At 37.3% G+C, this 27,369-nt stretch overlaps 1 protein-coding gene across 5 annotated transcripts in view; it reads left to right on the top strand.

Moving 5' to 3' along the window:
- The window catches only part of DGKI (diacylglycerol kinase iota), a 501,434-nt gene that overhangs the window by 157,185 nt on the left and 316,880 nt on the right, over positions 1 to 27,369 (top strand). For all 5 annotated transcript variants that reach the window (XR_009185891.2, XM_071215292.1, XM_058297427.2 and 2 more), the window contains one exon: positions 12,347 to 12,455. Coding sequence is in view for 4 of the 5 variants with exons in the window: in XM_071215292.1 (XP_071071393.1) it covers positions 12,347 to 12,455 (109 nt within the window). In the remaining variant the exon portion in view is untranslated. The remainder of the gene's footprint in view (positions 1 to 12,346; positions 12,456 to 27,369) is intronic.

Here is a 27,369-nt window from a genome sequence, read left to right as displayed (position 1 = left end):
TACTCTGTTTTTGTCTTGCCCCCTTATCTTATAATACTTAGTTTAAAACTGTACTTTAAAATAATATGACAATTCTGGAAATCAAACCTACCACTTTATCATCCCCTTCCCTGCCCCCCAGTGTTTGTTGTTCTTGCTGTTTGTCGATGTTGTTGTCATGGCTGTTTGCTTAGTGACTTTCCTGGTCTAATTCTGTAAAATCTGTCTACTTTGTTGCGTGTAGTCATTGAAGTCTCTGTTTGGGTAACTTAGCGGTCTTCCAATGATCTAGTAATTAGACAGAGAATTCCTTAAATAGCTGGATCCAATAATTCTACCCACTTTTTCCAAGGAGTGCATATTGGGGCATGCCTTCAATGCTTAGCAGTTTACTTTACGTTAACCTTCACCTCCTAGCTACATAGAGCCTCAAGGTCAGCCAGAAGTGAGGGATTAGGGCCTTCTCATATCTTTCATAAGCATGCATATATCCTTACACATATATATGGTCTTCTATATTCCTAGGATTATGTCAGAGTTTTTCAAAGCATCATAAAGACGTCTCATTTTCCAGCTTTTCCTCTTAAGTTTTTGACTTAGCTTCTTATTTACCCTAATTAATATCACCACTTTAGGCAGCTATGATGTTAAACATTTCCTGCTAACTATTTTTAAAAATGGCTTTGTGGAAAGTGTGCTTTCATTGAGTGAGGTTTGATTCAGATCAAATAAAAATGAGCCATTCAAATGAGGGTATCTAGGGAATATCAGACATGTTAAATAATGTCATTTCTCTGAGAATGATGTTTGTTTTAAGGGAGCTTCTAACCTGTTCTGCCTCCTCCAATTTCTGCTAGGTTGCTGGTTCCACTGTGATGGGGAGATGTTGGCTTCTGGTGCTTTTGAAGAGCAGGGGAGAGGGTGGTGTGTGTGTGGCAAGTCCAGATGCCACAAAGCTCTTACTGAAATGCAGTCATTTTTCTCGACTGAATGCTTCTCAGATTGTTGTAAACCTTTGGTTAATTTTCAGAGTTCTGAAAAAAAACTGATTTTGACAATTTTTTCCAGTGTTATTGCTCTTTTGAAAGAACATCTTTTTAAAGTCCTATCCTTGCATATCTTTGGATAAGTAGAAGTTTTTAATTTTAATGAAGTCCAGTTTGTCTATTGCTTACTTCATGGTTAGAACTTTCTGTATCCTAACTAATAAAAACGTTACCTACTCCAAGGTCATGAAGGTATTCTCCTTTGTTTTGCTACTGAAGCTTTAAGGTTTTAGGGTTTAGGTTTAGACCTTTGATTCCTTTTGAAATAATGTTTGTGTATGGCATGAGGTAAGGATCAAGATTTATTTTTTCCCTTATGGTTATTTAGTTTCCCAGCATCATTTGTTAAGAAAACAATCTTTTCTCCACTGAATTGTTTTGGTGCATTTTTCAAAAGCTGTATTCGCATAGATCTATTTCTGGAATCTCTATTCCTTTCCATTGATTTAGTTGTCAGTTCTTTCTCCATTTCCACATGCCCTTGATTTCTTTAGCTTTATAGTAAAATTTGACATCAGGTAGTGAAATTCTTCCAACTCTTTTCTTTTTTTCCAAGATGGCTCTGCCTATTTTATGTCTTTTTCATTTTCATATAAATTCTTGAATCAGTTAGGTTTTGATAATGAATGTATAAAATCTATAGAACACTTTGGGAGGATTCAGCATTTTAATAGTATTGTATACTTCAATACACAAGTATGGCTTCTATCTTTCTTTCTCTCTCTCTTTCTTTTTTTTCTCTCAGTAATGTTTTGCAGTTTTCACTGTAATGTTTTATACATGTTTTGTTACATTAATAAATCATGTTTTTGGGTGCCATTGATAATGGTATTTTTTTAAACTTCATTTTACAATTTGTAGTTGATCATGTATAGAAATCAGTTTATTTTTGTATATGGCCTCTAAAGCTCTATGACCTTTAAATTCATATATCTTTTCTGGTCACTTATTGTAGATTACTTGAGATTTTACATAACCATGCCATCTTCAAATGAAGCAGGCTTCACTTTTTTCTCCCCAATTTGTAAACCTTTTCTTTACTTTTCTTTCTTTTTCCTTCTGTATTTCACTGGTTAGAACCTCAGGTATAATTTGAATAGACATCATGACAAAAGCTGCCATCCTTGCTTTGTTTCAGTTTTAGGGTACAACATTCACTCTTTCACCATAATGTGTGATGTTAGCTATAGATCTTTCACACATACCCTTTATCAGATTGAAGAGATAGTTTTCTTTCTAGATTGCAGAGAGTTTTATTATTATTGCTTTATTTGCAAGCATGCTTTCAGGACACACAAAGCAGGCGAATCTGGACAGTGATAAGTTAGTTACTGGAAGGCAAGGAAAAATGGAAAGAACATAGATACCTACAAGCTGATCTGGAAAGGATGGCTGAAATCATATAATGGCAATGTGACCAAACAGGACTGGAATGAAGAGATCTGATTTCTATTCCTGGCTCTATCACAAAGCTAGCTATTTTACCTTAAATAAAGCACTTCACTCTTTACCTGGGCCTCTCTTTACCTTTCTTTCTTTCTCTCTCTCTCTTTCTCTCTCTCTCCCTCTCTTTCCCTCTCTCTCCCTCTCTCTCCCTCTTTCCAGGCCGAACACAGATTAGTAACACTAAAAGATACATCAATTCTTGTGTCAGTGACTTGTCTCTGGCTTTGAGGACATAGATAGTAATTTGATTTCTGGGAGCCAACTTGATCCCAAGGAAAATTTAGAAGAGTTTCAAATGTGTTTAAAATATCTGATATCAAGAAAAGAAATTCTAATAAATTTTAAAGGATTGAAAAAAAGAAAAAAACATTTAAAAGGATGTGAAAAATAAGATATTTGAGAAGTTGATGAGTCTCGACTTCCTTTGTCAGTGAAGAAAAGGCTGAGATTTAGAATAATTTTATACTGATTATGGATTAGTGCACCAATACAACCTTTCTGCTGATCTCTAGTCCCTGGGTGCCTCAAAATCCTTTTTCTTCAATACCACATGCTCTTGATTTCTTTAGCTTAAGAGTAATTCTGGAAATCAGGTGGTTGTGTTTTCTCTCACTACTTTTAAGTGGACCTTTTACTAAAGTCTGTTTTCTGCCAGGACCCTCCCCTCACTGACACAAGAGGAATGGCAGTGCTTTTTCTCAACATGCAGGTGTGCTCTTGGGTCTCTCTGTAAACCTAGCCATTATGCCTAGTAGAGGCCTTAAATCTCTAACCACAATCTCCCCTCCCCCATTATTTTTACATGAACTATTCTTTCTAGCAGTAGTTCTCTCTGCCTTGTTTAGGCAAATTACTTTAACTTATTTGAATGTCATTTGACTCCATTCCTTTGGGTCATGCAAGCTTTGCTTTTTTCCCTTCTCCTTTTTAATTTATTTTTATTTCGAGTCTCTTTTGAGAATGCAGATACTCTGGCGAAGGACACATCCTAAAGTACTTTCCATTGTACTGGGTGGGTGATCTATTCAGTGGTACAATCAGTTGAGCAAGAGCTTGATTTAGAAAACACAGATGCTAGGGAGATTGCAAATTGCAAGGGAGAGGGAGCAGTGTGTTAGTACGAAGATGGGGAGGAGACTCTAAAGCTATTGTTTCCCTCTTGATAGTTTTACTGGGAGCAACCTTGTGGAAATCTAAATCATTTCCCCTAAAGTTTCTCTGAATTCCCAGAGAGCTTATATGCTTAAGGTTATTTCTGTTCCCAAGCTCATGTTTTTTCTAAATTTCCTCAATTTTGGATGATCTTTCTATACCATTAGTCAACGTCTATTTTGTATTCATTGTATTCATTGTAAAATTCATCTCCTTCTTCAATTTCCACATTTATAAAAGCCCACTCATTTAAGGCAAAGAGTTGACTTTGCTATAGATTTGAGTGTGAGTGGGAAATACGGGGGATGGAGACAAAGGATGTGTTTCCATTACAGCAATACAGTGGCTTCCAAAAGAACTGCAGACTGATCTTTTAAGATGTTCTTTAGCCATTCCACCTTGAAGACACTTCACTGGTCACATTCCATTGCATATCCTGGCTTGTACTATTTGTGGATTTCTCTCCCTCTTCCTTCTATGTCCTTTCCATTTTCCCCCCCTTATTCTCCCTTTCAGATGGAGTGCATAGTAGTGGAGCTTTTGGAGCCAGACAACTGGGCTCCAATATTTGCCTTATCACTTATCAACTGTATAGCATATATAAATTACTTAAACTTTCTAATGTCTATTATCCCATCAGTAAAATAAGCATGATAAAATTATCTCTTCCATAAATTTGTCATGAATATTAGAGGAGCGTAGTGGATGCTGTGGTGTGATGCTTACATTTCCTTGGGATCTTCCCACTCATTTCCCCCAGGAGTGTTGACTGCTGATGATCTACAGCTGAGTCCCTTCCCAGGCACTGCTCCTTTTGTAAGAGTCTTTTGCTCATGGTTATACACTTGCCAGGACTGCTCACACCCAAAGATGAGTTGATGTGGAGGTTCAAATTCTGCCTCAGTTTGGGACAACTCTGAAGGGCCATTTCAGCTCTAGAACTTCTTGCAGGATCAACTAAGGTTTGTGTTCAGTTTCCCACTTTGCCAGGCCTCACTCCCTCACGGGTGTTTCCACAAGCATTCTTCACTAAATCTCCTGAAAATTTCTGGCTCAGGGTCTGTTTCCTAAGAAACCCAATCTAGGAGAAGTTGATTATAAGAATCCATACTAGGTACCCAATAAAATAGTATTATTGCTTGGAGGAGTAAGTTCATTTATTTAAGAAGTTTTCCAGAATATTCCTACAGCTCGGGATACCACACAAGGAATCCTCATTAATAGTTTGAACCATGGGTAGTGATAATGAAATTATCCTGGATTTTGACAAAGGGAGAATGGTTTCTGTTTGATTTTTAAATATGTTATTATGTTGGAACATACTCAAATTAACCTGCTCCAGTAAAAGCAGAACCTTGTTACTTAGTACTAAACTATCATCTGGCACTCTTAGGTACCTAATTTTGTGGTCTCTATATATTTAATAAATGATCTGAACTGTTAGAGGTGCTGACAGTTTATAGCCCTGGAAGATTAGAGGTTAACCTATAAAAAGCTAACATGTTATTTTTAATTTATCAACCAAAAGAGAAGTTAATGTCATAGGGTTAAGGTCTTATTAAACTGAGAGAGTTAATCAGTCTTACATATATCGAATTGTAATGTGTTTAGGCATTTCTTTCCTGAATGCCCATTATAAATCTCAATTTCTTATGCATACCCTGAGTTTACATTTGTCTTTCCTTTTGGTTACTTCATTAGTTAAATAAGTTAAGTAAAACTTTGTCAGATGCACACTTTGTATTTGTCGGACAATGTTGCTTTTAACAGAGGTTTTCCATGGGGATGCTTTTCTGTTTTAGGATTACTGGTTTCTGGAAGGGTAGCATTATTATAGGAAGGTACCCACAGTTTCACTGGGGCAATTGGAAAAGAGATCTCAACATTTTTCAGTTAACCTACCCTTATAATACTTTGGGTCTTGTTTTGAAGTATGATTACTTTTTCTCCATTCCCAAGGATTACTTTTCCCCTCAAAGAATACCTTAGGGAGATGAATGTAATTAACTACTGAGAGAATCCCGTTAAGAAATCTCATCTTGTTTTTTAATGAGGTCTACTGCCACATCCCAACACCAAGCTCATACTAGCATTGCCTTGTAGATGTGGTTATGATGAATTATGCTTGGAAAATAAATCTTGCCTAACAGATGAGTTCACAAGTTCTCAGAAGGGGCATTTAGCAGTCAATCTGCTTTACAGATTTAAAAAAATGCCTTTCTGGTATTGCATTTATATGTATTAATGTAATTAAATAATTCCAGTGACACTTGGATTGAATATTTTTAAATGTTGGTAAATTTGTTTAAAGGGAGAATGTGGTGCTTTTTAACTTTATAGCAGGAATGTAGGCAAGGCAGGGAGATGAATGATTCTGTTGGCAATCATAGAATTATTTAGCATGTCCAGAAGAAGAATCTCCTATTTGAATAACCCCTTTGAACTGCTGACACAGAGTAGAAGCTTGTTAAATGTTCATTGAATAAAGAGAAGTGTCTAGGGAACTTGGAGTATTTAAGAGCAATAAAATAAAAAGCACATATTTATTCAGAGATTTATCATGTGCCTTGCTGCTTCAGTTTGCTAGACTGCTGAAAGCAGATACCATAAAATGGGTTGGCTTTATTAGCTTTATTAGCAAAATGGGAGTTTAATAGCTTACAAGCTTACAGTTTTGATGCTATGAGAATGTCCAAATCAAGGCATCCTTAAGGTGATGCTTTCTTCTTGAAGACCAGCTGCCAGTGATCCTTGGTTCCTCTGCCACATGGCAAGGCACATGGTGGTATCTGTTGGTCTCTTCCCCTCTTTTTTGGGTTTGATTGATTTTAGCTTCTTCCTTCCCTTTCTCTTTCTTTGTTTGAATTTCATTCTCTTATAAAGGATTCCAGTAAGAGGATTAAGATCTACCATGGGCCGTGCCTTAACTGAAGTAACCTCATCAATCAGTCTTACTTACAGTAGGTTTATACCCACAAGGATGGATTAACTTTAAGAACATGATTTTCTTGGGTGCATACAATTCCAAACCACCACACTAGCTTTGGCTAGATAATGTAGTATGTGTGAAGTATGTAAGAGTATAATAATATCAGTAACCATTTATTGTGCTTACTGTGTGCCAGGCATTCTGCACACATTTCTTTTAACTCTGCCAACTACTCTGAATAGGGTGATACTGTTCTTATTTTACAAATAAGGAACCTGCAGCTAGGAGAAGTCAGTCATCTTGATCACATTAAATGCTGAGGTAAGGAGTCTTCTTATCCTCTGTGCTCTAATGACTCCCAAACACAACCATTCTCCAGTTAGAAGCTTACATTCTTATTGTGGAAATAAAATATTTATAGTTGAGGTGATTAGAAGATTAGACAATTAGTAAAAGGCTGATTGTATGGTATGCCCCGTTCTCTCTCTATGTACGTGTGTGCTATCAGCATAACATAAAACTATGGGTAGTGTAATGGTTAAGTACATTCAATCTGGAATTAGGTGCCTGAATTCAAATCTCACTTGGATTGCTCTTTTCTATGTGACCTTGGGCAAGTAGCATAAACATTTTGTGCTATAATTTCTTTATTATAAAATAGGGATAATAAAAGTACTTTCCTCATTGTTGTAAGACTTAAAGCATGCAGAATGTTTTAGTGCCTGGCAGAATATGTTTCCTGCTAGAATGTAAGCTTTACAAAGGGAGTGATTTATGTCCATTTTTTCGTTCATATTTCCTACACATCTAAAACATTGCTTGGCATAAAATATACTTTCTATAAATGCATTGTTGGATAAATTAATGTATTTCAATATGTAAATGTCTGGGATTAATTACATTAGCAGACACGATGAAGTATTCATAAAGTTGCTGCATGTATGCAGAACAGAGGTTTTCAGCTCAGTATGCACATTACACCTGAGAAGCTTTTTAATACACTGATTCTCCACCTCCACTGCAGCAAAGGTCTCCAAAACTGTTGGGGAATCACTGCTACAATATATCTTTATTATTCTTAATACAGGCACAGATTCAAATACCAAAAGTGATTTTCTGAATGACCTTCAACTCTCAGGATAAAAGTTTTGAACAAAACTAAACACAGCTTTGCCTTTCCAAAGTAGTTGTATTCTTGAAATGTCATTATAAGTTAAAATTGTCAAAAAGTACTTTAGTTCATATATAACACAGAGTTAGGATATAGGCTCAAATAATTATACAAAGTTTGTTCCCTTACATAAATCTTTGCTGGAATATTTGAAACTGGTGTGGGGTTTTGGGCAATTTTTTACTATATGGACTATCATCAATGTGGGCAGTTTGTCTTGATCAACGAAAAAGCATTGTGGACTGCTTTGAGTGCAAACTTAGTACCTATACAGTATAGAGGGGAAAACACACCAACATAAGCACAGTGATTAAGCTATCTCTTTCAGGATTGGGAAATTAAAATGAAATATCAGGTAACTTTTTAGACAGTTGGATCTAATTTTGATTCTCTGGTCCTTCTCCACTAGTCATCTGGATCCTGAGATCTCTCTTTCATCACACGTAAATTCACTTGAGATAAAGTTGGCAAGATGGAGTTGAATAGAATATGGGAGCCATATAAATATTTAGTTAGAATGGAATCAGAGATAATTGAGAGAAGTTTGCAGAACAGGCAATTTATTAAGGGGTATTCTGGCTAAGCAATTGCTATTTTAAAAATATTTTACCGTAATTCTTTTTCAGTTCTGCTGATGAAGAGTATATAGTGAATGTTTCCTTCAGTAAAGAAAGTGTAAAAATATTAAAGCTCATTTACCCTTTACAAATGTTGCCACACTAGGAATCCATTCTAATGACCACAACGCCATTCTGATATCTCTTAGGGTTCTTCACATTGGATTCTTCCTCTGTTTGCCTTTATCTTTAAAGAACTGCTTTGAAGGATTACTGGTCCTTTCAAGGAAGAATATCACTGAAATGTAAGGCCTGTGATAATAATTCAAATCATCCTAATCAGATTTTTCAGCCCTTGATCTAATTAGCAAGCTGTTATGCTTGGCTTCTTGGTCAAGTTCATTCATTAATTCAGAGAACATTTATTGAATATGTGTTGTGTCTGCCCCTGGGTTAGTATGTAATACAATTAATAGATGAATTGAACCTTGTCCTTTAGGAGTTTATAGTCTTATTGAATGAAGTGAAGGAAATAATAGAATGCTATTTAAAATGCATGATGGCTTTTATACTTTAAATATGTTAGAGGTCTTTCATGTCAGTTAATTGACATAAACTGTGACTTCATGCTCTTGAAACTGTGCATTATAGAACATTTTCTTTTCATATCTATTTCACAGTTAATATTGCAGCTCTCCTTTTAAAAGGTTCTGTCGTGATTATAGTCATCCCCTACAAAGTGCTATTGCAAAATTAATGGAAAGAATCATTGGTATTTCAGGTTTTGCAGGTTATAGGCTTGGGAGGGTTCTGAGTAGGAGGAAAGATTGAGAAGTAGAAAATGCACTGTTTTTTTTTATTGGAGCAAATTGTAGTATAAAGCCCCCTGCTCCCCCACCCTCCCACACATGAAGTTCTACCAGACTCTTAAATATTATCTTTCACAACCAAGACAAATCCAAATAGCAAAATAATTTACACTAATTTTATTTGAGATCTGAGAAACAGTGAAATTGCTTTTTTATTTTGGAAGAGAATGTGTGTGTGTGCATATATATGTATAAACTGTCAGAAGAAAAAGAATTTTCTTCCGTAGTTATTTAGGAGAATGGAAAGTTGTAATCAGAAGCACCCCCTCCCCCAGTGCCTATAATTATTTTTTCTATTCTCTTTCTTATGTAATGTCCTTTTATAAGACCTTTTTATGGTTACAAACTGGCAGCTACTTTGATGTTTCTTTCTTATTTTTCCTCTTAATTAATGTTTATATGTGTAGTAGATATACAATTTTCTTCTAATAATGTTATATAAAACCAACCTTAAATTTGCATCCACAATGAGGAATAAATAATCAACAGCAGCCCTCATTTAAACGTTTCTATTCACAGGCTAGAAAAGAGTATAATTTGACTGTATCTTCATTGCAGGGCTTAGCCAGAGTTGAATGCTTGTACATCTCTTACAACCACATTGCTCTTCCATAGACACGTACATTCCTTGCATCTTAATTTGATTATTTGAGTAATTTGCCTCTCCTGGCAGTTCTTAATTAGGAAGAGCAATCAGCTTGTAATAGACAGCATCTACAGCTTCTGATAAGTTAAAGTCATTTGTTCTCTGGTTTTCACTGGTGCCTAACAGTAGCATTTTATTTCCTTTTTTTCCATGATTGCAACTGTCTGGTGCTGTTCATGAAAAGACGAAGTATTTATATTTCCTTAATTCGCCCAAGATTCAGATAGTCTTTAACTGTTCTAACTAAAGCTTTGTGATGAAGTGCTGTTTGTTTTTTTTTTGTTGTTGTTGTTAGAACACTTAAATTTAGGTTATGGTGACTGTTACGGAAACAAAGGTTGAAATGAAGATTCCAACCACATGGAATTCTGGCTTTCTTGTGATGAAAACTGTAAGTCAGAATCACCATACAGAACCCTTCAAAAGGGGGGAAGAGTCCTACCTAAAAAGTGCTGGAGAATTTCCTTGTAGTTAGATGGAGGACCGAAGTTTGGGGATGGAGGATACCCATGTTAGAATCATCCACTGCTCTTGCTTTATTACTCAGTGATATGGGATATAATTTGGGGTGAGGGGCCAAAATTGCTGTTGTTAATTATTTGCCTTGATGAAAGTGAGGAAAGAGAATGGTGTGTCATCAGACTATCTTAATCCTTGTAATGACTCTTTGGGGGATTACATAAAGCTAGTATATTGCTTGCTGCCAAGTGGGAACTTTTGAAAGTAGGTTACCAGCAAGCTTGATATGATCACTTCCAACTAATGAAGACCTATCCACTACTTCTGGGACTTCCTGTGTAAGAATATGAGAGAGCCAAAAACAGGGCTGGACAGTGACTGAGTTCACAGACATACTTGGCAATTGATAAGATGGCTGCACAACCTAGGATTATTTTCTAGAAAATATTCAGACTTTCCTCTGGTTTGGGGGGGCCACTGTTTAACATGCTCAATTTTATAAATTCCATTTCTGAATGGAGTGTGCAGAGGTTAATGGACATGATAGAGAGATATCTGCCTTTTAGGGTCCAATAAAGCATTTAGATTCTGCTCTAGTTTAAAAAGAAATAGCCTTTTCCCTTATTTCTCTCTTGGGCAAGTTTCTTTTACAATGGCTCAATCATCATAGAACGAACCATACAAATTTCTACCACCCCTTCTTTCTCCCCCATTTCACTGTCTGTAGCCCTTGTTGGAAATGAAATTCCTTCCTTTCCTTGTTCCTCTATAGTGAGATGGGTTAAGGAATCTGAGGGTCTGAGCCTCCCTGGGATCCACTATATCTGCAGGGCCAGTGTCAGAGCTAGCAGATTCTTACACAAGATCATGTCATATGAGACAAGCCAACTGGAGATTAAGTAAAGAATCAAGTTTCTTATGTTATCCTTTCAGGCTTTCCCTAGAAGGATCTTATTTTTCTTCCATCTGTCCAAACTTATTTGCACCAATAAAGAAAAGTTTGAAAACTTTAGCACACAGAAGGAAACCCCTGAGCAGAGTGTGTAATTGCAAATTCCTGTGCCTCTCCCTCAGATTTATTCAGGGCTCAGAACTGCAGCATCAGAAGATCCATCTGACTCTAATTCAATAATTCTCAGACCATAGTTACATAAACTATGGAGACAAAGACCCTGTTCCTTCCAGGAGGCACTAAGTCAATGCACAAATCAACAGTTATACATAAATAAACTCAAGACTTGTTAATGACATATTTGATGAGGCTGTTCAGAAATTGAACTTCTATTATTCATGATGAAGACACAGATTTCCTTTTCTCCACATTGTGCTCTTCTCTCTCCTTCCCTTTGCACAGCGATAGCCATATTTGCTTGTTAGAGCAAATGCTCTTATTTCTTATCTTTGCAGGCCCAGTTCTGGGCTGGCTTTCTCAACCTCACCTGATTTGTTCCATCCTTTCTGACCTGAATTTTGTTGTTTATCACTCAGCAAACCTAAAATCTAGCTAGTGTGTCTTGGTTTTCTTTTACCGTGGACCTCAAGATGTTGGTCAGTTAGGATCTGTAGTTTCTTGGCAGACACAAATCAGTCTTTTATCATTTAGAATCTCAAGCTATCTGTTGTAAATCCTCTGCTGGGTCAGAAGGATGCTCTTGAGAGGAGGAGCAAGAGTGAACTTTGAGCTATAACCAAGTTTGGAAAATATTTTGCTGGGAAGATTTTAGCAGAAGACCTTAATGAGCCGGCTTTTCATGATTTAAAAACTGTCCAGGCATTGTGAATGTCCCAAGCCCTTGTTCCTTTTCTGTAAATGTTCTTGCGTTTCTGTCCTCTACCCTGAATAAGGGCTTGCATTTTAATTTCAGGTCTTTGAGCAATATTTTCCCCAAGTGGCCCCCTCAATCTCCTTATGTTTTGAGACCTGCCACTGTCTATGTTTGCCGTGAACTTCAGGTGGGTCATTCTATGACATGTGTAAAGATTTTCAGATGTGTAAGCCTAACTCAGGCATCATTTTACCCTATGGGAAATGCTGAGCTCTTTGTTACTTTCTGATGTTGGTTTTCTCTGTACTTCTTTCTCCTTGCTGCAGGAAAGCAATCTCCCGGACTGGCCTTCAGCACCTGGCTCCTGCACATCCCCTCAGCCTCCCTATGGCAAATGGTCCAGCGAAGGAGCCCAGAGCAACTCTAGACTGGAGTGTAGGTTTCAGCTTTTTCTCTTTTCTTACATTCTGGGTATTTCATGTACTCCTGTTCTTTATATTCCATCCCTAACTCAAAGGTGATGGCTCTTGTATCAGCCAGTTGGGTATATTAGCAGATTGATTACATTTTAACCAAAACACATACACAAAAGCTATTAATTTAATGTGAAGATTACAGTCTGATATTCCTAATTCAATTAGAAAACATTTATTGAATGTCATCGGAGTCAAAATCTTGGCAGAAGAAATCTTTACTTGTGGAATAAAAGGCTCTGTCCCTTTCTGAAGGAATTTAAGGCATCAGCATAAAAATTCTTTTCTTTCTACATGAAATACTGATGAGAATGGAATGATGGAAGAAAGGAGAGATTTATTTTTTAGCATATATGCCATGATTTAACTCCCTTCACATTATAACAGTTCTCCCTCTACTCTAGCACACACTTATTCACATCCTTCATCCTTATTTTACATCCTGAACACATGCCAGTAACTGCTGCCTGTGTTTATGAGTACCTGGCAAAGGACTGCATTTACCTGAAATGAAACGTCTTCTTTGATGGAGGTATTATCGTACTGAGAGTGCTTAGATACCACCAAACATGAGGAAGTAGTATTCATGAAGAATGCTCCTTCCGTGGACTTTCTCTTTATTTTGGGATAGTTATTTGATAAACTCTTAAATCATAATAGAGTATAGAATTTATTTACATCAGGGTTTACCTCCAATGTTTATATAATTAAAAAGACTTAAATGTACAAACAGATCAATAAAATCAAAGAGGGGCATGCAAGAGCCAATGGTGGGAATGTGTTATAAATCAAGCACCCAACAACATTAGTTTAATATTCAGATGGTCCAAAGAATCCTTTGATCTAAAGTTGCAGGGGCCTATTTGAGATGTTAATAAGAAATAGCTGAAATCGTTTAGTTAGAACATTCATTATCCTTTTTCTGCTCCTTGTGTGATATTAGTCAAGTCATTTGATTTCTTTCAGTTTCAGTGTCATCTGTAAGTGATTGTTGTTAGTATCAAATGTGACAGTGTGTGTGAAAGTTCTTTATAAATTGTGCAGCCATGTGCAAATTCATTTATTCAGAAATAAACAATAGCTGAATCCATTCATTAATCAAGCATATAATGAGTACCTATTCTGTGCTAGAACCTCCTGTGCTAGTTCCTTGGGATCCAGAATCTCTTAAGATACAGATTCTGCCTTCAAGGATCTTATAGTCCAGTAGGGCAACAGAAAATAAACCAACAGTTAAAATACAGGGTGGTGATACCTAGAATAGAGGGATGTAGAGGTGTCACTGGAGTGTGAGGAAGGGCATCCCATCCCTATTGATGTTGAGGGTGGTTATCAGAAGATTCTTTTAAAAAGAGATGTCCTTCTTGAGCTGAGCCTTGGCTGGAGAGAAGGTTTTATCTTCTGATCCCTGTAAAGAGGTATGTGTTTATTATTTTACCAAAATCATGTTTTGGCTAGTGGTGGGCGGCTGCAGTACAGAGTAGGAGAAGAATAAGTAGGAAAGTTGTCTAAGGCTTGCTACATGCATAGCTGTTGTTTTCTCCCTCCTCTTGAGTTCTGAGCATGGTGACCTGTTGGGATTATGGCATGGCAGGAAACGTTCTGGAAATGTTTGATGATGGAATAGAAACTAAAAACCTTATCTGATGACACTCTCTGAGAGCTTTTTAAAAGATATTATGTGTAAGGGGTTATAGGTTGGGACTTTTCAAAAGAAACATATTTGAGGCTAATACTAGTGTTAGCAAACAGAAGCAAAATAGTTGACCAATAGTACAGTTCTTCATTAAAATCATGTAAAATATTTGTTTCAGAAGAGAGGAAGAAGCAGGTCATTAAAAACATTTCAGTGACTTTTTTTGCTAATATTTTAGATACTTAACTTTCACTGTAAAATTTTTTACTTTTCCTAACAAATATGCTGTTTGCCATTTTCATTTATATAATACTAGTTTGACTTTCTGTTCAAGTACCTAAACCAGGAATTTCTTTGTTCTGTTTAAAATGTAGGAACAGTCTTCTGGTTTAACTTATCTCTGCCATATTCCTTTATCCTATCCCCTTGTTTTATTTCCTATGGAAAAGCAAGATGTCTACCTATCTCCCACTATCAGCCCACTCTTCCTGACTAAATGTATTAAAATGATCAATCCTTACTTATTTAGTATTACTATTTATGAGCAATGATTTGGCTTGGAGCCTCTAGAAATTTTCCAAGTGAGGAAGTGAATAGTAACAGTTTTTAAAAAAGTTTTTAAATTAAAAAAGAGGAATTTCTTTTGATGAGGTAAAGGCCCTCACAGTGGTAAGTGATGCTTCTGAGAGCTGTGAACCACAGTGACAAAGCAGGGGTAGAACATGGCTGATGGGAGTCAACCTTGTCCCTATCCCACTCTCTTTGACTCTGGGTTGAAATTCTCTTTGCTCCATTCCCATACCCCTTCAGCACAGGGGATGAGGGCCATCTCAGAGGTTGATAGAACTGTGACCCTCTGACAATGTCACCTCCGCTTGCATTTCACTGGGGATAAAACAGATGCAAAAGCTGTGCATTGGGGACCAAAGTTGTAAGGCAAGTCAGGGTGAACCTGGAATTAGGATCTTAGTCTTCAAGCTTCTACTTAATATGGAATCTCCAAAAGGCCCTGTTCTGACTCTTGGAAATGTGCCAGAGTCATTCCAAGGATATAGTTGTTTCTTAAATATTCTTTTGATTAGGGCTTTGAGAAGTGGTTTGCTTGTGGGATGTCTGAGATGTGGTGAGCACTGATTTAGTTAGTCTAGATTGTAGGTAATTGCACATTTCGGCCAGGAGTATACTATTGAAGAACCAAATTAATGTTTTTCTTTTACAGTTTATTTTCTAAGGCCTTGATTAGATTTCAGGTTACTTAAAGGGAGGGATGATGTCTTCTGCTTGTTTTCTCTTTATGGTAGAGAGTACCTCATTATATACCTAGCAGCTGCTTGATAAATGATTTCATAGGACCGATTACAACTTTTCTGCTCAATCAGAGAAAGGGGATATTGGACTGGAAATGGGCAATCACTCAGATAATTTCCAGGTTCTGACAGGCTTGATAGACACAACTCGAAAGCCTCCTTGGAAAACAAATGGGTTTATGCAGATTGAATCCCAAGAAATTCTTTTCAAATTACCTTCCAAACAATGCACTGTGCTAATTCTTAAAGCACACACCATTATTCGACATGTCCACTTCTTCCCAATGGCCTCCTTCCTTCACATGCATGATGAGGCCGCAGCAGCTGCTCTCTCTGACACTGGACACCATGCACTTTTATCAGCCAAGCCAGTTTTGGTGGAAACAAGCTAAATTACTAGAAAGAAAGGAAGTAGTTCTCAAAAAAGGAAAAAAAAAATTTTTCATATCCTGGGCTGGACTCCAAGTTCCCAGTTTAGAGTAGTTAACCCATTTAGAAGTGTGTCTGTTCCACAGATAATGTGTGCCTTCTCTTAAATGTCACATGCTTTTTCTGTAATGGAGATCTAATTTGGAGAAGTCTCTTCACTTTTTTTAGTTTTGTAGCTGAGTGCAGAGGAGGTGGGTCTTCATTCTGTTCTCACTGCTTTATAATGTATTTTTGTACATTTTATTGCCTAAGGCAACCCTCACAACAGTAGTGGAAAAGCCATTAAGCCTTTCTTAAAGGATAAGTTGGTTTTAAAACCATTGTCCTTCTATTTCAATTTTTCCTCCCTCATCAGAAGACTTCCTCCAATACCAAGAGTTGTGGGAAACAAACCTTAACACAAACAAAGCTGATCCTAAATCCAGACCAACTTTTCTTTCCTCTAGTTGATGATGCTAAAAAAAGAAGTGCTTTCTCCTTGGCAGGTAGAAATATAACCTTTGATACACTCCCTCACAGTTTGTTTCAGGGTCAAGATTAGGAAAAGAGAGTCTCATGTAGGATTAATTTAAACTGGGTTATAAAAATGGGTCATCTTAGCTCTAGAAACCTTGAATGAAAAGGAGGATGCAGGTATACGTGTGTCTGTGTATGTATCCATGTGTGCATGTTCTCATTTCATTCCTTTTTCAAGTGGCAAGTCCTAGGAGACCTGTGCTTTCTTTATAAGTCATCACCAACGACTCCTTCCATCCCAATCTCTCTATCCTCATTCCCATTTCAAAACAAGTTGTCAGGCTAATCAAGATATCAGATTGCTAAGAAGAGCATGAAAAACTGACCAAATCTAAATGGGTAGAGGTCCTGGCAAGGTAACTTCTCAACCATATTAATAGTGGGACAGATCAACTGTGATTTTACATACTGTCACCATTCCTTTACTTTCCAAAATTGTGAGAATTTAAAATTAAATCACTCTGGCTGTTGGGTAAGTCATAGACTCCCACAGCCTCACAGGCCTACAAGAAATGTCTAGGTCTCACATTGGCCCCTAGGCATATGATTATCTAAACTAACACTGTCCAATAGAATGTGGGCCACAGATACGAGTCACAAAGTAATTTAAAATTTTCTAGTAGCCACATGAAAAAAAGGGAAAAGAAATAGGTAAAATGAATTTTAATAGCATATTTTATTTAACCAAATACTTTCACATATTATTATTTCAATATGTGATCAATACAAAAATGTTAGTGAGATACTTTACGTTCTTTTTTTTCATAGTGAGTCTTCAAACTCTGTTGTGGATTTTATGCTTATTGCCCATCTCTGTTGGGGCTAACTATATTTCAAGTGCTTACTAGCGATATGCGTATTGGACAGCATGATCTAAACCATCCAAGACAGATTGCTTACCTATTATTTTGAAGATTTTCAAGGAGAGACAATCTACAAATTTTTTTCTCTTTCTGGATTTTTAAGGACATATACATAAGATACATGTTTAGGGGCGAAGGACTTGGCCCAGTGGTTAGGGCGTCCGCCTACCACATGGGAGGTCCGCGGTTCAAACCCCGGGCCTCCTTGACCCGTGTGGAGCTGGCGCATATGCAGTGCTGATGCGCGCAAGGAGTGCCCTGCCATGCAGGGGTGTCCCCCGTGTAGGGGAGCCCCACGCGCAAGGAGTGCACCCCATAAGGAGAGCCGCCCAGCATGAAAGAAAGTGCAGCCTGCCCAGGCATGGCACCGCACACACGGAGAGTGACACAACAAGATGATGCAACAAAAAGAAACACAGATTCCCGTGCCACTGACAACAAAAGCGGACAAAGAAGACACAGCAAATAGACACAGAGAACAGACAACCGGGGGGTGGGGGTGGGGTTAAGGGGAGAGAAATAAATAAAAATAAATAAATCTTAAAAAGAAAAGATACATGTTATAATTCTTATTACATTTATCATATTTGCTTTTCATGAACACAGTTGAAAAAAGTGGTTTCCCCTCTCTTGTGTTTCTTTTTGTGATCATCTATTTCTATAGCACTTTTGTCCTCAAATCACCTACTATCCTCTTTTATCACTTTCCAGGTCAATTTGGGATTCATGAATGGTGTTGAAGACAGTCTGACTGAGCTAATTATAATATATTAGCTTTTAAGAGTTCATGAATGGTTGATACCTCCATAAACTTAGCAGAGGTGTTTTCATTCCAAAAGTGAGGTTTGTTAACTCAAGGATTTGATAATAATTTTGGCTGCAGTACAGTGTACAGTGTTGGAAATGTACAAAAAGACTTTTTTTGCACTGCATTTTTAATATTTAATATTTTAAATATATATATACTTATTATATTTTTAATTAGAGAAATTGTAAACTTCTCTAATAAAATCATGCACATGTATGGAATTTCCATACAACACCCCACCACTATCACACTACATTCTTGTGGAATATTTGTTACAAATTATGAGATAATATCATTAGACTATTACTACTAACTATGTTCTATACTGTACAATTGTTATATTTTCCCCATACCCCTCTCTTATTAACACAGTACATCTTCGACATGATGCAAGAATATTACAATATTGCTGTTTACTATAGTCCATAGGTTACATTAATTGTATTTTTCCCATGCTTCTCCACATACTTACCACATTACAATAGTGATGTACATTTGTTCTAATTCATATGGGGACATTCTTGTATTTGTACTATTAACCACAATTCTCATCCATCTCTGAGTTCACTATATTATTCAGTCCCTAGAATATTCTCTAGCTTTCTTTCAAAAGACATTTACATCCTTTGACTACTACCCTTTTTAGCCACAGTCCCATTTATAAACCGGCTACATTAGTTCAATTCACTATAATGTGTTACCATCAACTCATCCATTTCCACACTTTTACAATCAAGTTAATTAAAACTATGTATAGTAAGCATCAGTACCCCTTCTTGGTCCTCCTTTATCTCCTAATAATCTATACTCTAGGTTTTAACTCCATTCATTGATTCTTCATATTTAGTTCATATTAGTGAGACCATGCAATATTTGTTCTTCTGTGTCTGGTTTATTTCACTTTGCATAATGTTTTCAAGGTTCATTCATGTTATCATTGTGTCCCAATTTCATTTCTTCTTACTGCAGTGTAGTATTCCATCATATGTATATAACACATTTTGTTTACCCATTCATCAGTTACGGACACTTGGGTTGTTTCCATCTTTTGGCAATTGTGAATAATACTGCTGTGAACATTGGTGTGCAAATGTCTCTACATGTCACAATTTTCAGTTCTTCTGAATATATTCCTAGTAAAGGAATTACTGGATCATAAGAAAGTTCTATATTTAGCTTCCTGAAGAACTGCCAAACTGTCTTCCAAAGAGGCTGCGAAGGAATGTTTCTATTTCTCCACACCCTCTACAGGACTTGTTTTTTTCTGTTTTTTAAATAATGGACATTCTATGAGGTGTGAGAAGATATCTCATTGTAATTTTGATTTGCATTTTCCTTATAGCTAGTGATATTAAACTTTCTTCCATGTGTTTTTTGGCCATTTGTTTTTCCTCTTTGAAGAAATGTCTATTTAAGTCTTTTACCCATTTAAAACCTTTGAATTGCTTGCTCTTTTATTGTTGAGTTGTATGATCTCTTTATATAGAATGGAAATCAAACCCTTATCAGATATTTGGCTTCCAAATATTTTCTCCTTTTTAGTGGGCTGCCTTTTCACCTTCTTGACAAAGTCCTTGGAAGCACAAAAGTGTGTAAGTTTGAGGAGGGAGGTCCCAATTATCCATGTGTTCTTTTGTTGCTTGGGGTGAGATGTGGAGTGGACACAACCATTTCAGGGTCCACAGGATGGAGGAATAGAGTATGGATTAGAGTGGACTTACTGATATTCTACTCAAGAACTATTGTGATTAGTAATTGAAGAAAATGTGGCATCGGTGTGGAAAAAGTGGCCATGGTGGCTACTGGAGGTAGGGAGTGGGAGGAAGAGATGTGATGTGGGGGCATTTTCGGGACTTGGGGTTGTCCTGGGTGGTGCAATGGGGACATTGTGTGTCCTCCCATGGCCCACTGGGTGGACTGTGGGAGAGTGTGGCCTATGATGTGGGCCATTGACCATGAGGTGTAGCGGTGCTCAGAGATGTATTCACCAAGTGCAGTGAATGTCTCATGATGATGGAGGAGGTTGTTGTTATGGGGGGAGGAGTGGGGTGAAGGTGGTGGGGGGTATATGGGGACCTCATATATTTTTTTAATGTAACATTAAAAAAAAAAAGACAAATAAAGAAAAAAAATATATGACAAAAAAAAAAAAAAAAAGAATCTACTTCCTACCACCAGATTTTGAAGATATTTCCCTACATTTTCTTCTAGGAGCTTTATGGTTCTAACTTTTATATTTAGGTCTTTGATCCATTTTGAGTTAATTGTTGTGTAAGATGTGAGATAGGGGTCCTCTTTTTTTCTTTTGGATATGGATATCCAGCTCTCCCCCTACCATTTGTTGAATAGACTGTTCTGTCCCAGTTGGGTGGGTTTGACAGCCATGTAAAAAATCACTTGACCATATATGTGAGTGTCTGTTTCTGAACCATCAATTCAGCTCCATTGGTCTATGTGTCTGTATTTATACCTGTACCATGCTGTTATTACCACTGCAGCTAGGTAATATGATTTAAATCCCAAAAGTGAGAGTCCTCCAACTTCACTGTTCCTTTTTAAGATGCTTCTGGCTATTCAGGGCCCATTAATCTTCCAAATAAATTTGATAATTGTGTTTTCCATTTCTTTTAAAAAAATCCTGGTGGAATTTTTATCAGGATGGCATTGTATATGAATATCAATATGGATAGAATTGACATCTTAATGATATTTAGTCTTCCCATCCATGGACATGAAATATTCTTCCATATATTTAGGTCTTTTTAAATTCCTTTTAGCAATGCATTGTAGTTTTCTGAATACAAGTGCTTTACATCATTGGTCAAGTTTATTTCTAAATATTTGATTTTTTTAGTCACTATTGTAAAGGGAATTTTTTCCCTGACTTTCTCCTCAGATTGTGCATTACTAGTGTATATAAATACTACTGATTTTTTTGTATTATTCTTGCATCCTGCCACTCTGCTGAAATCAGAGCTATTAGCTCTAGCAACCTTGTTATAGATTTTTCAGGACTTTCTAGTTATAGGACCTTATCATGTGAGAATAGTGAAAGTTTTACTTCTTTCTTTCTGATTTGGATCCCTCTTTTTTTTTTTTTTAAGATACATAGATCACAAAAAATGTTATATTACAAAATATGAGGTTCCCATATACCCCCCCTCCCGCCCCTCCACCCCCACTTCTCCCACATCAACAACCTCTTTCATCATTGTGGCACATTCATTGTGTTTGGTGCATACATTCTGGAGCACTGCTGCACAACATGGATTATAGTTTACATTGTAGTTTACACTCTCCCCCAATCCATTCAGTGAGTTATAGCAGGATATATAATGTCCAGCATCTGTCCCTGCAATATCATTTAGGACAACTCCAAGTCCCGAAAATGCCCCCACATCACATCTCTTCTTCCCTCTGCCTGCCCTCAGCAACTACTGTGACCACTGTTTCCACATCAGTGATACAATTTCTTTCATTGCTAGAGTTATGATAGTTCTATAGTGGAATACCAGTAAGTTCACGCTAATCCATATTTTATTCCTTGGGTGCCTTTTATTTCTTTTTCTTCCCTAATTGCTCTAGCTAGAGCACCTAGCACTATATTGAACAACAACGCTGACAGTGGGCATCCTTGTCTTTCCTGATCTCAACTGGAAAGCTTTCAGTCTTACACCATTGAGTACAATGTTACCTGTGGGTTTTTCATATATGGCCTTTATCGTGTTGAGGAAGTTTCCTTCAATTCCTATCTTTTGCAGTATTTTTATCAAGAAAGGATGTTGTATTTTGTCAAACACCTTTTCTGTATTAATTGATAGGATCATGTGATTCTTCTTCTTTGATTTATTAATGTGGTGTGTTACACTGATTTTCTCCTGTTGAAGCACCCTTGTATACCTGCTATAAAACCCATTTGATCTTATAAATAATTCTTCCATTGTGTTGTTGGATTCGATTACTGAGTATTTTGCTGAGGATTTTTGCATCCGTATTCATTAAGGAAATGGGTCTATAATTTTCTTTTTTTGTAATATCTTTATTTGGCTTTGGTATTAGGGTGATGGGTACAGGTCTCCATGGTGTGGTATGCTCTACTCATCAATCTTCACTGCTGATGGGCAATTTCCTCCTTCCATTCTTCCAAGGATGTTGTAGGATGCTCTTCTAGTCTCCCAGGTCTCCCAAACAGCTGTTTTAGATACTTCTGCTTATAGATTACTAAGTGCCCTGTAGAACAAGCTGACTCTTGGAGTATCTTATTCAGCTGCTATCTTGCCCCCATCTTCAAAAAGATATTTTTTGTCAGGAATCATGAAACTGTCAAACTGGCTTGACCTAAAATTATACTGGTAGAATGTATTCACCTAAGCAATTTCTGTTTCTTATTAGTCTTCCTTCACTTTGAAACCACAGAATTTTTAAAAAGTTTTACTCTTTTACCCCCAAATATTATAGCTGCCATAACATCACCTAGGATTTTGATAGTGGGAAAGAGGTAGGATAGAGACTGTTTTTAATGTGCACATATATTCATTTATTCCTTAATTTATTTCATAAATATTTATTGATTATCGCCATGTGTCAGGTACTATGCCAGGTGTTAGACATTGAATATAGTGTGGGTAAGAAACATTCATTAGATCAATGTACAAATAAATAAAATATTACAAATTGGGATAAGCCCTATGAAAGAAATGAATTTGTATTATAAAAAAATTCTTTATGGAAGTATTTATAGAGTCATGAACCTCCTAGTTCATTTGAGTTTTCTAGGCTGCTGTTTAATATAATACTGACTAAGGAGAAAAGCTGGGAAGGTGGAGAATCTTAAAATATTAAAGGGAGAAGATCAAGTAAGATAAAATAGAGGACCTCTAAAATGCTAAGAAATCAGTGGGGGGAAACATTGTTCTTAAATATGTGATTTATTTATCTTTTCAGACACTGTTCTAACTTTCTCCCTTTTTCCTTCTCTTCCTTCTATCATCATTTCTTTCCTTCCTTCCTTCTTGTTTCTTCACCCTACAACAAACTGCGCTTTAAAATGTTCATGGTGGGAGTTTTGTTTGATGTTGACTCTTGTGAATACTCAGTAAATAGATCTAGATGATTGACTATAATAATGATGATAATGCACAGGGGTCTTTGCATGTATTTTATCCCATTTTTATAAACAAGTATCTTCATTTTGTATAGGCTATTTTCTTCTGTTATCAGTATACTTTTTATTCATAAGTGTTATTCAGCCTATTATATCCAGCCCGATCTTTATCTTTTTACCTATAACCTTTAATAGAATTTCAGTAGAACTTAAGCAAGGAATTATATCTCTATCTATGAATCTATATCTACCTGGGTCTGTATCTTAGGTAAATAGATATATCTATATAAATCTATCAATATAAATTTAAGTGTATCTGTAGAGATTTATTTCAGCACTCACATGTATAGAAAATGTGTTATCTCCTTTAGAAATGGGAGTGCTATTTTTTTTTGCCCAACACAGATGTATATTATTTGAGTTATACACTTTTTGGGATAGTATTTCAAGATGAATATGTGGAGAAGAGAAAAAGAGATTCCAGGTAGGGAGAATGGAATGAAAAAAAGCATGGCCTAAAAGAGGTAAAGTGTAGCCTTTCAGAGGAGAGTGACAAGAGAGTAAAATATATGAAGATGAATAGGGATAGAGAGGTTGATACCATTAGTGGAATGGAAGAATACCAGACTGAATTTGTGCTTTATTTTATAAACAGTAATGATTCACTTAAGAATTCCAAGCAAGGAAGAGGCATAATTATAGCTGTGTTTCAGGGAAATTAATTTTACAATAATGTATAGGATAAACCACAGGGAGTATTAAAATTAGAATTTAGACAAGAAGAAAGTAAGACCCAGAGATTATACATGCTATCCAGTGTGTGGTAAGTTACTGGGATCTGCAGAAAAGGAAAGGAAATCAGGACAAAAATATAACCAAAGAAAAGAGGCCTATTTTAAATAGGTTGTAGAAAATAAAAACTCAAATATACAATGATTTAATACAATAAAAATTTACTTCTAATTCATGAAATCAGAGATGCTCCAGGTGGGTTGGGGGTGGATGTGGTCCTGCTCCACATAGTTATTCAATGACCCAGACTGACAGTTGCTCTGACATCTTCACCAAGAAGCTTCCAAAGTCATCCCAAAGGTTTACTTCCCAGTCACTCCAGAGGAGAAAGGGCATGCTTGTGGAGGAATGCATGTGGGAGGTTTTTATGAAGGTGGCGAAATTATTATTCTAGTTTTACCAATGAACAAACTGAGGTTCAGAGAAGTTAGAGAGGTCCTAAGTCATACAGTCATTAAATGGCAAGTCCGTCTGACTACAATGCCTATGTTTATAAACTTTGAGTTAGAGAAAGGTTCATTACAATTGTAGAAAGAAATTCACAAAAGTTTATCTGTTTCAGTCATTCTGCTAATGCCAGGCAGACTGGATACCTTTCTTGGGCATCAGATAAGAAATCATGCCAAAAATCATCAGGCATGGAAAAAACATAGTCTAGCAAAGGTATGCCTCATATTTTCCTTGCATGACTCTTTTCAAGGGTTTGTTTTTCTTCCTGATTTTTTTTTGTCTCTATTCATTTTTCAATATTATATGTAAAAAAATGAGGTCCCCATATACCCCCCACCCCCCTCACCCCACTACGCCCCCCCATAGCAACATTCTCTTCCATCATCATGAGACATTCATTGCATTTGGTGAATACATCTCTGAGCATTGCTGCACCTCATAGTCAATGGTACACACCATAGCCCACACTCTCCCACAGTCCATCCAGTGGGCCATGGGAGGACATACAATGTCTGGTAACTGTCCCTGCAGCACCACCCAGGACAACTCCAACCCCTGCAAAATCCCCCACATCACATCTCTTCCTCCCACTCCCTACCTCCAGCAGCCACCATGGCCACTTTCTCCACACCAATGCCACATTTTCTTCGATTACTAATCACAATATTTCATGAATAGAATATCAGTAAGTCCACTCTAATCCATTCTCTATTCCTCCATCCTGTGGACCTTAGAATGGTTGTATCCACTCCACATCTATATCAAGAGGGTCTTAGATTCTACATGGATATTGGATGCAATTCTCCTGCTTTCAGTTGTAGGCACTCTTGGCTCCCTGGTGTGGTGTTTGACCTTCTTCACCTCCATGTTAGCTGAGTGGGGTAAGTCCAATAAATCAGAGTGTAGGAGTTGCAAGTCTGTTGAGGCTTGGGGTCTGGCTATAACATGGTCAGTCCAGAGATTCAGGTCCCCTGGGTATACATTAAACCCCAGCACCAACTACAGTTCTGGTAAAAGTAACCAGAGATACATATGGACAAAGATCACATCTGAGTCCATCTTCATCACACAGAAACACAAACTCCGAAGTAGGGCCAACTGACATGGCACTGAACTCTGTCTGCCATGACCATAGAACCTGTGGGTCTCTGTAGCCCTCAGAAGAACCAATACCTGAGGTTGCATCTACTTTATCTGTCTCTGGGACTCTGCTCAGGTGTGCATAAGGGCAACCCCTCTGATAACTTCCCGGCCCTTTTTGGAGACTCATAGCCATATAAACTCATTTGTCCTTTCCATTTCCCCCTTTAGTTCAGGTCAGAAAGCATTTTTAACTCCTGGTATTATACGTAGACTGAGATATTCTGCTGGTCCATGTTGACCCTTTTATTCATTTTCTAGTTACATCATCAGCTGGTACTTGGTAGTAATCCCTTGGTACCAGGGAGGCTCATCCACGGGAGTCATGTCCCATGCTGGGGGGAAGGCATGGGACATTTACATGCTGAGTTTGGCTTTGAGACTGGCCACATTTGCGCAACATGGAGGCTCTCAGGAAGTAACCTTTAGGCACCCTGCAGCTCTAGGCCTTGTTCTTACTTCAGGTGCACAGGCTTACAAACATAGTCATTAGTATCAAAGGTTTATTGTTGGACCTTCCTTCTTTTTTGGTCTTTGCCATTTCACTTGGGGGATTGTTGCTCTTCCTTTAGGGACTGTGATAGAGGGCCCCTGGCTAGGAACTCAGCACTCCCTCAGTTGTTGTTTTTAATTGTAACCACTATGAAAATATCCAAACATTTTTATGTACCCTGGATATATGCCCTGGAGAACTCCCTGCCAACCATGTGTCCTCTGTCAATAACATCCCACACCAGTATTCCTCCCCTGCCATAGTTGAACCTCTCTGTGATCCAAAACTTCTTTAACAATGAAGCCCAATATATTGCCCGGTTCCATTAATAGTAAAATGGAACACAGTGATGAGTTTAAAGGTTAGATATAGAATACATATTAATTTAGAAAAATTAAGGTAACAATAAATTGGGGTGTCAAAAAATTAAAAACTGGGGAAATGGACTTTGGCCCAGTGGTTAGGGCGTCCGTCTACCATACGGGAGGTCCGCGGTTCAAACCCTGGGCCTCCTTGACCCGTGTGGAGCTGGCCATGCGCAGCACTGATGCGCGCAAGGAGTGCCTTGCCACGCAAGGGTGTCCCCGCGTGGGGGAGCCCCACGCGCAAGGAGTGTGCCCGTGAGGAGAGCCGCCCAGCGTGAAAATAAAGAGCAGCCTGCCCAGGAATGGCGCTGCCCACACTTCCCGTGCCGCTGACGACAACAGAAGCGGACAAAGAAACAAGACGCAGCAAATAGACACCAAGAACAGACAACCAGGGGAGGGGGGGGAAATTAAATAAATAAATAAATAAATCTTTAAAAAAAAAAATTAAAAACTGCAAAAACTTTGTTTTTGATGTTTTGCCTTCCATCACTGCAATAAGTTGTTGCCCTGTATGCAAATTGGCAAGGCAACTTCTTCTGTCTTTTCCTCGGTGTCTACGTCCTTTCTTTTTCTTTTTTTCTTTTTCCTAATTATTGAGCTTATTTTCATAGAAGTTTTAGATCACAGTAATTGATATATACAATATACAGTGCTCCCACATATCCAACATAAAACCCTTTTCCCTTCCACAGCAATAATCTTTTTACATGTTCATACTATATTTACTGAAACTGATGTATAGATATTGAGACAATAGCTTTCAAACAAGGTAACATTTGGGTTTACATTGTGGTTTATATTTTAGACTATACAATTTTCTAAATTTTTAGTTATCTTATGTTTTACATTATGATTTACATTTTAGCTTATCAGCCCCTATATATTTTTGGTGTAATTTTACATGTCTTATATCCATCCTTGCGTGCTCTTGTGGAACACTTCTATTGCCCACACAGTTACACTGATTGCA

The sequence above is a fragment of the Dasypus novemcinctus genome, chromosome 5, assembly GCF_030445035.2.
Source record: "Dasypus novemcinctus isolate mDasNov1 chromosome 5, mDasNov1.1.hap2, whole genome shotgun sequence".
Taxonomy (NCBI): Eukaryota; Metazoa; Chordata; class Mammalia; order Cingulata; family Dasypodidae; genus Dasypus; species Dasypus novemcinctus.
The sequence above is the reverse complement of the archived record's forward strand: the minus strand, read 5'-3'. Positions and strand labels throughout refer to the sequence as shown.